Source organism: Rhyacophila brunnea, unplaced genomic scaffold (assembly GCF_057557595.1).
Source record: "Rhyacophila brunnea isolate RB1 unplaced genomic scaffold, BYU_Rbru_1.0 scaffold_19, whole genome shotgun sequence".
Taxonomy (NCBI): domain Eukaryota; kingdom Metazoa; phylum Arthropoda; class Insecta; order Trichoptera; family Rhyacophilidae; genus Rhyacophila; species Rhyacophila brunnea.
The window spans coordinates 556,147-573,601 of record NW_028232848.1 but is presented as its reverse complement, the minus strand read 5'-3'; the positions used below and the strand labels follow the sequence as shown (position 1 = coordinate 573,601).

Here is a 17,455-nt window from a genome sequence, read left to right as displayed (position 1 = left end):
ATCTTTTTACGGAATATGAGTATTTTTTGTTGCTATACGAAAACGTAAATGCACCAAGCCGCAACGAAAAACCACCGACCTAGGTATACACTGATCGAAACTGAGTGAAAAAAACTGGCACAAAATTTACAGAGAAATACGACAATGAATATCCTAAAATAATCTCACTTTAAAATTATTTTAATTATACTAAGACGTAAGTACAATTGGATCACTATATTCTTAACGGAATGTTCCGGAATGATTTTGCATTATAACAAAACACGGTACGGCACTGTGAAGTTTTGTGAAAAAGAAAAAAAACTTGCACACAACTTACAGAGAAATACAATAATAATTATCCTGAAATAATTTCATTGTAAAATTATTCTAATCCTACCTATGACTAAACATAGCATGACGTAACTACAATGACATCACACAATTCTTAACCGAATATTCTGGAATGACGCGCACTACAAATATTAAAACACTCGAAATTAATTACGGCACGGCGCAAAGGAAAAAATCCTACGCGAGTCGGTGTGACTTCTGCCCTTTTCTGGCAAGAGGTGAGCGCTCGTGAATTTTGTAACAAAAAGTTGTTACGAAATTACGATCTCCACTGAAATTGTTATTTGGATCGAACCAAAAAATAAATTTTACCATTAATCTGAGGACGCACAAGATATGCTATGTGACCAAATGGAAACAATAGTCTGACTATCTTGTAAGTTTTCATTCAAGCTAATCTTTTTATAGACGAGAATTCATTTAAGTAATTGCAGGAAGACTTAGCTTTGATTGAGAACGTCGAACATCGTCGTGAACTGGAAGGCCACGTGACTTCTACGTCTTATCCAACATCCTTCAGAAGCGACTTCACGTTCCTCCAACGTGAAAAATCCTAGAGTGCCTCCTGGGTGTATGGCAGGGAATGAAAATAAAAAAACGTCCTCTCCGTCGTCTTTCACCATTAGTCTCAAGTTTCCTGACTTGATTATGATGATTGATATCCACGAACATGTGCTTTTCAATAAATTCTATAACAGTATATTGGAAGGCACAACATGTTAATTATACAAAAGCGCGTTAAATGATTAACGCTAAAGTTATAAGTGTGCATGGATTGCACAGATAAACGTGGATGTAATTCGGATGTTGGATTCTAACCAACCATCCTTGCGCGTAGAAAGCGGAAATGCCCCCTCAAAAACTTCACACTCGTTCACAAAATCACGTGTCGTCACTTATTTGATCGTGTCAAATAAATAAAAATTAATTTCCACAATGCAGAAACATTTTCAAAACCACACTAATGTTACTATTATCAATACTAAAACTGAGTAAAGTTAACTAAGTTACTATGGCAGAGCGCAAGTAATGTGCGTCCTGCTATTGTGAATGTTCAACTAGAAGTCCCCGCATCTTTTTCAAGAATGCGCGCAGTCGCTCACTTCTGGTATACCCAACCACAAATGTTCCGTAATTATAGAACATTCCAGAATCGCTCGGCTAACTAGACAAAATGCACTACGGAAGAAATACATACAAATATAACATATAATATGATTGAATGCTGGTGACAAAAACTCTCGCAAGGCACAGGAAACATGAAACCAACTTCACCGTCCAAATCGCGTTGGAGGCGCAAATGTAACAAAAAAGACTGAAAGTTCTTCTAATGTTATTTAACAATGCTACGACTACATAGCTATCTGATACTTACATAAGGTAGGAAGGATTTGTCACATGAATGTAACATGAGCTTTACCTACATCAGACTTATACTTCTGAAGCCGCTCGTTCCGACCTCGCTCTCTCGTCCACCTAACTTTGCCACCTTCTGGTGTAGAACATGAGAATTTCTTATCAAAAGGAGTGGATCCGACCGCTATTTGGAGCAGCTAAACCCACGCCGGGAAGCAACTCCCTTGGCGTGGATTCCCAGACTCCCCAGGAGTCTGGAGTTAGGCTTGCACGTTTCCTTCAACCTTTGAGGTACCCCCGTCCAACAGGGTTGGACGCCAGCTAGCTTTTCTTTGGGAGGGAAACAGCTGCAAAAGACCATGTGTTTACTGGGACTCTAGGTTGATAAGTGAAAGAGGCTTCAAAGTATATCGCTGAAATGCGGTTACATTTAATGAGAGATTATTTCAGCGAAGGTTTACAAAAGATTATATATAAAAGAAGTGGGACGGAGGTTCTCACAGGAGCGTCTCCGTCACCAGCAAATGGCACTAACCTAGACACAATTTATGATTACATATTTACATGCATCGAGCCCTCCTCAACGTCCTTCCATTTCCAAGTCCAAGGGGTGTATTCCCGGGTGAAGATGACACTAGCACTTTACCCTTCGACACGGGTATGGAAATATGCCATCCATTGTTGAAGCGTGTGCTCCTAACACGACCGCGTTGCGCGGCACGAGCGCGTCCGCCCCGTAGAACGTTTGAAACCAGAAGAAGCAAGTTGCCTCCCACGCACTTGTGTTCTCGCCCCCGCCGCCCGTCCCCCCCACCTTGTCTGCTCCGGCCGTTGATTATTCGCAGCCAGCATGAGTTTGGTGTTGCCAGTTAAGAAAGTATATTTATGGTTTCTTTAGGTGACGAGTTCATCGCGTTACACGTTTTCTCGCAGAAATTATGCAAACAAGGCATATGGGAGTGTCTGTAAACGATTAACTCGAAAGCCATCTCTTTCCTCTGCGAGTGTGTTCCCTGCGCAACAAAAAGTATCAATTTGCATAATATGCTAATTTCATCACGTTAAATACTTCAATGGTGCGAAAATATGAGCCAAACTTTCTGCCAGGGTTGTTCTCACTTAAATCGTAGGATTACAATTTTAGACAATAAATAATATAATCCAATTCGTTAGCAGAGCAACGTATAAAGCGACAATATTATTATAAATCATGACGTTTGAAACACCGACATAAGTTTTAGTAATAAAAACCCATGGTGATTTAAATAATATCTCAACCACCCCCAATCGACTGCTGGATAATAAGTTTTCATTACATCTTGTCATCTCTCAATTCAGATGTTGAACATTCAGACGTACTGGACGAGCTTACTGGTTTTAGACTTCAACACTAATTGTACTAACTGGTTAAACTGACTCTGATACAAGCATTCCGGAAAGCTTTTTTAATGCATGCTTGAAAGAGTCCCAACTTTGCACCTTATGTACCTTAAAATATTAAAAGAAGAAGTCAAAAGAGTTTAAGTCATACACTAAACTGATACGGGTCCACCATTGCCTGGATTGATGCATTGCCATTGTGACAAGTTTTGTTATTTTATATTTATGAAATATTTTTCTAATTAACTATTTCTTTTATTCAAACGAATAATTCACAAGTTTTAAGAATATATCATTCTGATTATTGAACATTATTTCATGTAACATGATTTCAAAGAGCGCTGATTGGTAGGTATTTAATAGCCAATAGCTTAAATATTGTCGTCATTAGTATGTCTTCCGTAGCATAATGGCTGAATGCGACGAGTTTGGGGCGTTTACCCGTTGGAAATGCCGGGTTCGATTCCCGACCGGTTGGCTTACTTTTTTCAAAAAAAAGTGTTTTCTATTGGTTGTGATATACTCTCTCAGTTAGTGTTTTTCTAAATTATATAATGTTCAAATATTTTTCTCCTTATATTATTATTTTACTAAGTATATTATACTAAGTCTTTCACTTCACTAAAATTGATTTTCTCAATTATGCAGCGGTGTTTTAATCACCATGTAGATATTTATATATTTTTTCGGTAAAACTGGATGTTGAGATTTTTATCCAGCGATAATATTATGTTATTCAATATCGTATCCATTCTATCTTTTTATGGACGATACGCTTATTTCATCCCTTACTCATTAATTTGTTTCCTTTTTGATTCGTGCGTGTTGTATCCAACTTGCGATTCTCGATACTGTTCTGTATTACTCTTAGTTATTAGACTTCTTTTAAATTGAAAGTCATTGTTCCGTAGAAATATATATATTATTAATACTGACATCGCTTGATTTTCCACGCATACATCATCTCCACCCTCGTTATACAGGCATATACTGTGGTATAACAAATTTTAGGCGCTTTACATTGTTGTGCTGAGAGTGTCCCAGAAGCAACTTTTATTCGTGTACTAGTGTGCGTCTTTTATTCTGATATAACACCTTTACGTCAATCCGCGATTATAAAATATTTTCTTGCTCTCATTATCGATTCAGGGGCCATGAGAGATCAGTCCATAATCCTCTGTCACCATTTTTCATTTGTCATTGAGTAAGCGATTACATTTCTGATAGTTTTAGAAAAAAAAAGTAATAAATAATAACATGAGTTATCCTCGCAAGACACCGGTAGAAAAATACTACTCTAGAGTCTAGATAATCAGGTATTTTAATAACCTAAGGAGATTTAACTACCTCTACAATCCGGTCTTCACAAAGATGTTTCTAAATACGTTAATTTTAATTGAAATTATTATTAGCCTCAACCTACATAATAAAATGTCTATGATCTTTGATTTGGATCCATGAACGCATTGAAATATGTGGATTTGCCAGATCTTTGTTTCCCTCGCTTTATTTTTTAAATTATATAAAATCGTACCTAAATATTATAATTATATTTGAAATATAAAAATAAATTATTTATCACGTGGTAAACTCAACGAAACTCAAAATAATATACCGCCTCAAGGTTCTCATCCTATATAGTGAAACGTAAGCCGTAAAGTTACAATACGTTAGAATCGTTAGATGATACTCGTATTATACCTTTTGATATATTGGTATAACATTCTAGTCTGACTTCATTATTAATCTAAATAAATAATATAATATTATTTAAGCTTTTATATATAGGTGATAAGGTAAGGTAAGGTTTACTTAGTAAATACAATCAATATTGTCGATAGAATACCTAAACAGTTTATAATTTATTATGTTATTAAACAAAATATTTCCTTTCATTCTTTCACCGCCCTTCTTTACATGAAATGCATATAGATATTTGAAAGTGTGGTTAGATAGAAGTTAATAACGTATGTCACTAGAAATAGATAGGAGTAACCTCGAGACGTAGTCTGCAGTAGACGTGGCTTGGATCTTGTTCAAAAGACATGGTGATTACCAATTTCCTCGTTTCGCTGGGATATATAATAAAGAACTACTAACTGCCAACACAATCACTGAAATAATGTGACTGTTAGAATAAACAGATTCCTAATACGGATTATGTTTATTAATATGCGTTATTTAGTAAGCAACTGTCATATTATGTGTCGCTAGATTTCAAAGTCAGCCAAGTCCACCTTTAGGTATTTTTGACTTTTTTTGTGAATTGTTGAAGAACTACTGCTATCTAACATTTCTGCATTATCAAAATGTGGAACTTATTAATTTTAAAAATTCTATATTCGAAATAATATAAACTTTCACCCTTGTGACTATGTACTTCAGAAAACAAAAAGCTGTTTTTCTCCTATTCTTCCATTATGGACTTGGCTGATTTTGAAATCTAGTGCCAAATATGGACTTAATTCGAATTTCAAAATTGAAAAATAGAGCAGTATTAATATTTTCTTATTGGAATATTAATACAATACTAACAAAAATACCTCGGTTGCAGTTGCGAAGGGTAGAGGTAGGCTGTTAAGATCCAGCATAAATAGTGCATATTAAAATTTGTGAGTCGTACGTATTTGTTTTCATTGAAATAAGACTACTGTGTACAGATGGTGTTGGTTAGTTTTTAAAATTCAATTAAACCCTGCAAAAATCAAGCCATAATAGATAATAGTCAAAAAAATACTCGTCCATCTATAAAATATCTAAAATTATGCAATTGAAACATACATAACTTTGGATATTTTAAAGATAGAATAATATTTTTATCTATTATAGTTTGGTTTAGGCAGGGCTTAATGATGATAAAAATGAACCAACAATATGTGTGATATGTATTCGTAATCCAACGAAAATATATAAGTATGAATGAAAAACTTTGCAAAATTCTGTAACCTAACTACCTAACCTAACGGTACATGTGCGTTACCATGATCTTACTCCCTACTTCATTTATCGTTTGTCAATTTATGGCTACGGCCGTATGTTGTAGCTTAGCCACTGGGAAATGCCAATAGAAATGGCGTATTTCAAAAAAATACTACCTTATTCTTAGGTAAATAATTATTATAAAGCAAACATTATTCGTAGAATGTTTATCACACTTGAATGGTCAAAGACATATCTTATAATTAGTATCTTTAGCATTATCTTAAAATGTGTAAATCTTGCCCATTTTTTGAATAATAAAATGGCCAATTCTTGTCAAATTTAGGATCACAGAGATTATCAATATAATTTTTTATCGTAAATATTTCTCTTTAATAATGTCAACATAAATTTTACTAATGGTTTTATAAATGCTTTTAAAAATTAATAAATATAAAAAATCTTAACACCACTGCACATGGATGTACTGAAATATGACTATATTCTAAAACATTAGATCGAGAGGTTTAAAAGAATACTATTTTTAGTCATAAAAATACTTTATGCAGTCATCAAATGTTTAAAATAAATATACAAGATAATAAGGCTTCAAAATTATATAAATATATTATCTACAACGTTTAAGAAATGTCCAGGATCATGCTTTAAATATAGCATAAAACCTCGATTTTTACCTACGCGGCGCACGTCCCCCCTTTTGATTTTTAAAAACTCACCAATACCATCTTTAAATTGTAGTCTTTGATCAATAAAAACAAATACGTATTATTTCTTTTATTTTGTTAACTGTCAATTCATGGTGGAATTGCATTGTATTGTTGTTTAATTTAATAAAACGTATTTTTTTATAGTACTTATTCCACTTTTAATCAATAAATTAGGACCGGTTTCGTCCGCCTCAGAGGGACATTTTCAACTGAATATATATATATTTTTTAAATACAATTAAATATATATTTAAAATACGTATCACTAATAAAGTTTGATGTGCACTATTTATGGCGGATCTTAACAGCCTACATCCACCCTTCGCTACTGCTGGGTTGAATTATATACACATATCGTATAACATTTACATCTATTCATAAGAGCCACATCACAAATCAGGGAACTCAGAAATAATGGGAACTGAAATAATTTACGGGTATGGAAAAATTTGGGATAGACTAAAACACGTCTCAATAATACGCTTGTCCTTCATTCTGACAAAAATGTTCTCGGTTTATGCACTGACGCTCATTCAATATTAGTGTATTTTAAGGTTGAAATACACACTATTACACGTCTATAATGTGTGGTTTGTTTTCGTAGGACACTCACACATTCAAAACCCTGTGTCAAAAATGTAGTATATAGCCTATCGGAATTATATTTATTAATCTGTTCTGTGTCATAAACTAAGTGAATTGACATCTATCGTACCAGGGTTTATCGCTACTTGTACATATTTAATTCCATTGGTCAATCTATTAAATAACTTAATTTTTAACTATTTGTGATCAATATTGTGATATATGCTGACAGTTTGATACTAAGATAATGACGATAATACGATGCCGCCTCACGTGAGTCTTAACGGCCCACATGTTCAGCGTAGGTCAAAATGGAGCTTTTATGGTATTTTCAGAGCATAACCCTGGATATTCATTAAGGTATTATTTTTCATAATAATTTTATAGTTTCTAACTAAAAAAAATTGATGTCACATATTTTATAAGGTTATCGTTATTACCCATCTTGATTTGGAAAAATAATTTAATTATTATTCTCCATTCCAGACTATTACTCCATTCTAGACTCCACTATTTATTGTCAGAATCTGTTATTCAGATTCAGATATCCATGGGCCCCACATCCTATAGCGGGCCCCCAGGCCAGCACCTTTGGCAGCCCCCACTACGTATCACTAAAGTAAAGTATCAATACACAATAACCAAAAATTGCATCGCACAACTACCTACCTATATACATACCAATTTTAAAATGGTAAAAACCCCAAAGTAAGATAGCGCTGCAGGCGACTTTTTTATTATTAGAGCAAATTTACGATGTGTGTTTATCTCAATTATGTGGTCGACCCACCATGCCCGCTTCCTGAACTCGGGCCCCAAACCTAGAGCCCTGTCAACCCCCCCCCCCTCCGCTTGTGGTGGCCATGAGTATAGTACTAGTTTTAATTAGACATATTATTATAAAAAAAAATAAGACACTGCCGGGTGGGACACATATTATAAAGTATTAAACTACGTTAAGTGTCTAAGCGCTTAACCTCGACAAAGTCAGATGGACTATGACGCACGAAAGCAATATGACTCCGATGGCTGCATGGTGTATAGGAGTGACAAGATGGCTGGCGATCTGATTGTATCACAATAATTCCACCGAGGAAATGGAAAAGTATGGCTTGGGATGCCACTGTGGTGGATATACTTGCGGCATCTAACCTGAATAAGTCAGTGAAATCATTAGGTTCAGCAGTTCTTTTAGCTCAGTCAAACAAAGCCAAAAAATACGACTGTCTGTCACTAAAAGATATTGCTGTCCCTTAGGTTTCGAGATATTTAGACCCTGGAGACCCACTGCTGTAAAAACGGTAGCCGAGATAGGTCATCGCTAAATTGATAAAACAGGTGAGTGCTGTTTAACTGAGTACCCGAGACAGTAAATAATCATAACAATCCAAAGAGGTAATACAGTTACGTGACAGTGTTTTTGGTGCTCTTGAGTTATCCGGGGGACTGGAGAAGATATTTTATATACTTATATATAATAACAATTGTTTTATAAATATTAGTTTATTGGTTAATATGTATTATATACTTTTATCGTTGAATTTTACAGATTTTACAACATTTTTATCAGCTCGTATTCTTGTTTGTCCCATGTTTGATTGTCCAGTACAAATCTTGCAATCGATTTTTAACTAATTTCCCGACTAGCTAGACATTTTATTCTGTTTTGTATGGAAAGTTATTTCAGAAAAATCCGTAAAAAGTAAAATATTATTATTGGTTGCTAAGGAGGTGGTCCTAGCAACTAAATGTTTAATATATACGTGCGTTACTATGAAAATCAAAAGCAAATGTCAAAATGACATTTCAGTATTCTATATTTTGTTTGTTTGTTTTTTATTTACTTCATATCAAGTACAAGTTTGAGCATATTGAGCAAAATAATTCAACAGAAAATTTAAAAACGTTGTATATAAAAAGTTCTTTTTATCTTGTAATTTTTACTACTTTCATTAATTTTCTATGTGCCTAATTTATGTACTTAACTGTTCATTTGCAATGAAATAATATAATTAATTACCAATAATAACTCATTTACTATAGTAAAAAGATCATTTTTCGTATCCAAGAAGTATGCATAAGCCTTTATATATCATTAAAGACTACTGTTAATATATTATTTTTTACAATTGTTTATTCTTAGTAAGTAAATGTACCTACATATTAATATTATTGTCACCTTTTTTCTGTGCACTTTATATTTTAGAGTAGGTACTTACCTACTTAAGCATTTTGAAATGTATTGTTGTGTTTATTTTACATTATTATTTTATTATCTTTGCCAGAGTTGTTAAGCAAGGCATACACTCGTTGAGTAAGAAACATAAAGCCTGAGTGTAGGTTTTAGTTTTAAGCTGTTAATGTATGATAGATAATAAAATTATTATTCAATTTATATGCTATCTTTCCGTACCTATACTATCTTTTAGTTTAAGTCACATACTGTGCCTGGATACTGGACGGGTTTATTATAAAACTGAAGTTTTAAAGCAATTCAATTAAATATGTCTGAAATAATTGCAGAACCCACCTGAAGGCTGTTTAAAAATTAAATAATGAAAATGTATGTACGGTATGTTAAGAAATCCTTAATAATCGGTAAACTTTGTATGGTAGATGTATATTATGATGACAACCATGAAAGAGTATTATTATAAATGGATGTTTTAATGGTCGTGAATGCATTTTAAATTTAATACTCGTAGTAAAGCCATATTTAATATCTTTAATCATTCGTGGTTATAGCATTAGTTCAGTATTTAAATTATTCTTCTATCGATACGCGCATTATGTATCCATTTATAAATAATATTTTCATAAACAAATATGTCCATTCTATAATCTAGTCGTTACTCCTAAAGTCATCCCCATTCGGACTGCAAAATGCCATATCCTGTGATGTCCGCCCCCAGGTAGTTGAAACTGTCGACGCTCTCGATGTTTTATTCGTCGCTAATCAGAGGAAAATCTGGATCAGAACATGTTATTTTAACTTCAATGTCTATTGTATATGTCCTATTTTTTACACGATATCTTGACGATGCGTGTAACGAATTTTAAATTTGAATTTAAATTGGAAACTCAATCAGCGACCATGAGTTCAGACAAAAGATAAAGTCATTGATGAGCGAGATGGAGCGATGATTACATTTTGTTATCGCTTGCAGCTTACCTGAGAGCCACAGGTAACCTGGGATGCTGTCCTTTTGGCAGGATGGCTTGGTGTGGCGGTTGTATTTCTAAATATATTATGTACTAGGATGTAATCACGTTTTTAAATAAATACCCCTCCTCCTCAACTTTCTTTTATAAAATATTCAACTTTCGAGCTCGTCCAGTAGACATTTTTTCATCGTAAACTTTATGTAAACATACGTACTACTCTTTTTCTTTCGATTATAATTTCTCTAACGAATATTTTCCGACTACCTTTCCACAAGGAGTGCTCGATTGTTACGTACTTAAAGCTTCATATATCAGATCTGCTCCTAAAGCATTTTCTTCTGATCTCAAATGGGATGGATTGCCTATCAAAATACAAGCGAAGTCGTAGCGATGACTTATTCTGGATTAACACCGTTTCTTCGTGCCAGGCTTATCAGGTACCAATAACGAGATTTGTAGATATTTTTAGTGATATTTTGACAGGTATTTAAAAAAAACATTGTATTTAAAAAAAAAATTGTTTTGTAGTTTTATTACATGCAACTAGATTTTACTGTCCTTTCAATCGAAGTATCATGTTGTGTACGACTTGAATTATTAATTTGTTTTGGACATACTATCTAATTATAAAAACTGTAATAAAATCCCACCCTTTTATCGATTGCTGTGTGAATTTATTTTCATGAAATTTTACTTTTCACTGGATCTTAAAAATAACTATTAATTTTTTTATAATTATCGGTTATGGATTTCATAACCGATAATTATAATTATTATTCAAGTCTTTAATGATAATAACGACAGTTAAATCAATAGTTAGTTAGTACAAAATACATTTTATTCAACGAATAATTCACAAGATTTAAGAATGTAACATTATAATTATTGAACAAACACAATTTTTGAAAACACTTTTGAGAAAATGTATGATCACCAATAGAAAAAATCTTTTTGCATCACTCGGGTTTCGCGCCCACGCACATCTACCACTATGCTAAAGGTACCATACTTAATTACGACAAATTTATCTAATGGCACTTATAATACTCTCTGAAGCGCTTTCTAAATTGAGCTAATATTGGCTATCGACTTTTGTATTTTAAAAAATGCAAGTTCGATTCCTGCGGGGGTGTCTTTCTCTTTTCAAAAAGATTTTTTCTATTGGTTATAATATATTTTCTCAGAAGTGTTTTCAAAAATTATTATGTATGTACAAAATACATTATTTGAATAAACTACAGTCTTTAATAACAAATTTAAAATTGTACATTGACTATAATTATAGCTTAGCTATATGCAACGGATATCTCAAGGATGCCTATATCAATTTTGTATGGTTCTATTTTAATTCAAAATAATTTTGGTCTTTGGGATGGATATAAAAATAAAAGTTAATATATTATGATATATATAATATTATTATGTAAAGTATAATTTTAGTGAAACTACTCGGTACTGGGTGATGCATGACCTGGGAAGGAGTATTTTTTATAACATAAAATCGTAATAGGTATTTTAGGTAAGTAGCAGTAAATTTGATTATAATAATTGGATACTTACTGTAATTTTAGAAAATTATCATACTAATTTTAAATGAAAAATGAAAATTTTAGACGTATTCTGACATCTATGTTATTTATGCGAAACCTAAAGAAAATTCAGTTCGGCCATTTTCACATTTTCCTATTTACTATTTTCCTTTTTCAATAGATGTCACTTGTGTTAGTTCTCATGAAAAATACATAAAATTTGATGAAAAACTCAAATAGTTTACTTACATTTTTATTAGATATGGATTACTAAGATAATAATATTATATAGAAAATTGTGAAATAACAAATTCAAAATTAAAATAAATGAATTTAAACTATAGTACTTAAATAAAATATTATATATTGAATTTTATATATTGGATACTTTTTTACGTACTTACATTATTTAAGTATGCGCAAGGAATTATTCCTATATTTTTTTACATAAAACAAATTAAACGATTGTTGCTGTTATTAACATAGTATAAAAAATAATATAAAAAATACTACTAAGTATATTCAGTTCAATGACATTATTAATGGACGACGCACTCAGTACAGTAGCTAGCAAGTAAATTCACTCATAGCGACATTCGCACGTGCATAGGTAGACGTCACGCAATATCCATTATGCGATATCACGCATCGGGAATTTATAGCAATATCACCTTTATTGTAATGGCGTTAGAACACTGTTTCTAGTATCAATGTTCGTTTGAGCGAACCCGTTAGAACCGAACCATTCGGCAGACCCAACAAAAAGCATCGGGAATTTATAGAAATATCACCTTTATTGTATTGGCGTTAGAACAGATTATTCCATTCGGCAGACCCGACAAAAAGTGAGTGTCATTTTTTTGCCCAGATGATTCGTCCATATTAATGTCATTGATTCAATTAGACAAATATTAATTTGTTATTGGCGATAATTTAAGCTTTCCAAGAAAACGTTCCTTTACTTAAAGTTCTGAGTAGTATTTTCGATATTTTTTTCAAAATATCGAGAATCGAGATGAGGGTTAATATAATTGAATTCGTATATAATACTTAGTTTATAATAATATTGAACAAAATTTATTTTTATGCAGCTGATAATGAAACATTATTTTGTTATCGCGCTTATAGTGAATTAATGATAATAATTGATAAAATATCTCGAATAATCGTCGATAAGGATACAATAATGTTATTTTGAGATATCAAATTCATTGATACGTCATACGTGCTCTTGTTAATATTAATACGCCTAATCTAAGAAAAATGGTTGAAAGAATAAATAGTGTCAAAATTATTGTGTTTGCAAAATAGTTGACAAGTGTTTGAATGTAAATATTTTTACACAGACGTCTGTTTGAAGCAGTAGTAAAGTACTTTCGGGTCGAATTTATACTACAACAGGTATGTATTATCTTGACACTTCGAAACATTTTAATTTTGAAGATATAATAATATGTTCTATGAATCGTATGTCACAATATCGGGTAAATAATTGGTGGATGCAGTAAAACTTTTTCTTCATGCTGTTTTATATTTTCTTGGGTTGTTTTTGCTACATAGGGTTTTCTAGATCATTGTTTTTCAATAATCGATTCCGTGGTCTTTTTAAAAATAATATCAACTGTAAGGAATATAATGTTTGAGACTTTCATGGTTATTTGTTATCATATTTATAGATTTTTGAGTATTCACCGCGTGTATTTATTTTATTGGTAAAGTAGGCCATTAAAATCCATAGGAATCCGGAAAATGTTAATAGGGATGACGGACCAAAACGTTATGGCTTCCGGCACTGTCAGCGAAATCCAATATTCGATCTGGCATTTCTGGTCATCACAACTGGCATAGCACATTACTCTAAGCAACGTTTCCTTTCAACTAATCAGATTCCATTTGAAATTCTAAGAGCAGCTTTCGTATTGAAAGTAGGTCTATTGTCTGGACTCTGTATCAGTTGAAGTACCACCGAGGCTGTATAATATAATATACTATGTGTGGTTATATCTGACGGACATATGCGCGGTGTAAATGGAAAATTACATTCTTATTAGTATTGACTCTATCTCTTCACACCAATCTTCAGATCGGGAGCATCTGTTATTAATTGTTCTCTCAAGGTGCATAAATAACCTACTATTAGTAGGACAGTAGTAACTATATTCAGTCAAATAACTTAGGATATTGACTTACGTGAAGGTGGGTTTGGATAGACGTCATTTAGCCTTGTATTTTATTTAAATATTAATAAGAAATATTATATTTCTTTTGTGTCATAATTTGAACGCTTTTAATTTGTAATTTTCGTCGTGTTAATTAAATGTGCATTAAATGAATTGAAATATAAATTTGAATTATACATTACTTGTAATTCATGTTACGAGGGTGGGTCAATAAGTCCTTAGAAAAGCCGACAGGTGGCGCGACTAGTACTGTAAGCGGTTTGTTTTCATGCAGCGGCACTACCGATTCAGTATGCTGCGAAGTTTCAATCAGATTGGTCGGGTTGTTGTGTGTTTCTCGTACATTTAAAAAAAAAATTGCTTGTGGAAAATGGAAAAATGGAAAATGGAGAAAATTGAGTTTAGAGCTGTTATTAAACATTTTAATATAAAAGGGTTAACAGCAAAGGAAATAAAAAATGAGTTGGATTTAGTTCACGGCATATCTACTCCTTCACTTGCAACTATTTATAACTGGTTAAATGAATTTAAACGTGGTCGTACATCAACAAAGGATAAACCACGCTCAGGACGTCCTGTAGAGGTGACTACACCAGAAATGATCAATAAAATCCACGATATGGTGTTAAGGTACGAAGATTAAAGTTGAGTGAGATAATTGAGGTTACAGGGATCTCAAAAGGTACATTTGAACAAAAGGTACAAAGGTAAATTTTACATGACAAATTGGGCATGAAAAATATTTCTGCAAGATGGGTGCCGCGTTTGCTCACAGTCGACAATAAACGCAATAGGGTGGTGGCCTCTAAAGCCCTGTTGTCGCTCATGCAACGCAATCCGGATGAATTTTTTCGTCGCTTTGTGACTGTAGATGAAACATGGATACACCACTATACTCCCGAGACGAAAGAACAGTCAAAGCAGTGGATTGCGAAGGCAAACCATGTCCAAAGGAGGCGAAAACCGTAAAATCAGCTGGTAAGGTTATGGCTACTGTATTTTGGGATGCACGTGAAATTATTTTCGTTGACTATTTGGAAAAAGAAAAAACAATAACAGGGAATTATTATGCATCTTATTTGGACCAGCTAAAAAACAAAATTGAAGAAAAACGGCCTCATTTAAACAGGAAAAAAATCATCTTTCATCAGGACAATGCCCGTGTTCACACATGTTTACGATCAATGGCTAAAATTGAAGAATTGAAGTTCGAATTGGTTGACCACCCACCGTATTCGCCAGATTTAGCCCCCAGTGACTTTTTCCTTTTCCCAAACTTAAAAAAATGGCTAAGTGGACAACGTTTTTTTTCAAATGAAGAAGTCATCGATCGGACAAATGCTTATTTTGAGGACTTTCCGAAAACTTATTTTTCAGACGGTTTAAAAAAAATTGAGAAACGTCTAACCAAGTGTATTGAGCTCCAAGGAGATTATGTTGAGAAATAAAAAAAAAATCAAAAATAAAAACTGTTTTAATGCTTTTTTCTAAGGAATTATTGACCCACCCTCGTATTTGCATGAATAATTTGAGTGAGGATTTAAAACAACTAATAAAAGATAGACATTCAATTTATAGTATGCAATCAGTTTGGTGTACTTGAATCTTTATGTGTTTCAAAAGTGAACGCATATCCTATTAGATGTTTTATTTATGGCATTAACACGTCTTTAATAAATAAAAAGGATTTCAAGTTATACACATTTATATTTTTTATAAAAATCGATGTTTTTTAAAATAGATATAAAAAATATTAAAACTATGAATTAGTCAAAAATCTCTTAGGTGATGCTTAGAAAACTTAATAAACTAAATTTTAATAATAAATATGACCATAAAATATATGTAATAATAGGGTGCGGTCCGATTCAACAAATTCACATTTTATTACATTTTTAACAATTGTAAGTTTATCATTGACTTAAAATAAAAAATATTTTTTTTTAATGTTTTCAGATACATATTTATTCATTAATACATTTTAAATTGTAAATTATCAAAAAAATGTCTCAAATTGCAAGCTTCGTATTTTTCCGCTAGGTGCCTCTTTAAAAAAGGCTCAGTGAAGACTTCGCCTTAAGTAATTATAAAACCTTATTCTAATCTATAATTATTAGATGCATAATTATATAAATAGATGTACATTTTATTGAATATTAGTATTGATTTTATTCAATTTTCATTTTCTCCGGCATTCATCTCCTTTAAGGTAAATAAATTTTTCATCTCCCTCACATACTAGTATACATTTTATTATTAAGGTATTTTTTTATTTTAAACTTACGTGCTAGGTACATACAATATTATTTTTAAACATAATTAGACAATTTAAATATTTACTTAATCTATTGAGTATCTAGACTCCATTCGTCACCTCGCATACTTATTTTTACCGATTTCTTTCCGTCTAGTGTATACCAGTGCATACACAGGGCGAGGGCTTAACCTGAAATATAAAGAAACTTTGACGATTCTCCAAGGAATTTTGGTCAGGGGGTTTATAAAGCCGGTGGGGTAAAGATTAGGTGAAAATGTTTGGGCCATCGAATGTATATAATAATTATATATATATATATTATTTTAGGTATTTAACCTGTAGTTTATGTTGGTGTTAAGTTCTTACCATATTACGATAAGCAACAATTTGAGACATTTCATTTTATAGTACAGTGCTACATCCCACGCTATTTTCTGTGGCGGGCATTCAGCGTGTAAATTGTTATTGTAGTAACGATGCAATTAATTTGTTTAGTAAAAGCATTCATACTGAAATTATTAAAAACACATAAAAGATTTTATATGAGAATATATTGACGAAATGTTCTAGCTTATTGTATTTTCTTGTTCCAGAAATGCTGAGATATGCTAACCAAAATGACGATGATAAAAAGAAATTGGAAGAGGAAGATAATAGGCCTGATTCTCCGACCTATTACGACGAGATCGGAAGAAGTAATCCATTTTTTATGACCTAAGCATAAGAGAACATTCATGAACTTTTGATTAAACGCCTTAAATATACCTTTAAGAGAATTAGTTTCAAAATGCTTATCTGATAATAATATGTATTATAGACTATTTCATAATAATTTTGTTAACTATTTCTAAACAATATCAATAATTATTAATACCTACTGTATGCATGAAATATACGTTATATAAAGGATGTTGGTCCATAAGCTCTAAAATTATGAATTTGGAGTATCTTTGAAAGCTAAGCCTAACCAATATGTAGATCACAGGGAAGATATTAGGGAAGATCAGTGATCAAAAATATTTC

General features: G+C 32.4%; 1 protein-coding gene across 1 annotated transcript in view; it reads left to right on the top strand.

The window, feature by feature from the left end:
* The first annotated feature begins 445 nt into the window (after positions 1-445).
* Positions 446-17,455, top strand: part of LOC147072628 (neutral alpha-glucosidase C-like) — a 103,125-nt gene continuing 86,115 nt past the window's right edge. The window contains exons 1-2 of the mRNA XM_085946248.1: positions 446-551; positions 17,026-17,127. Coding sequence (XP_085802374.1) covers positions 446-551; positions 17,026-17,127 — 208 coding nt within the window. The remainder of the gene's footprint in view (positions 552-17,025; positions 17,128-17,455) is intronic.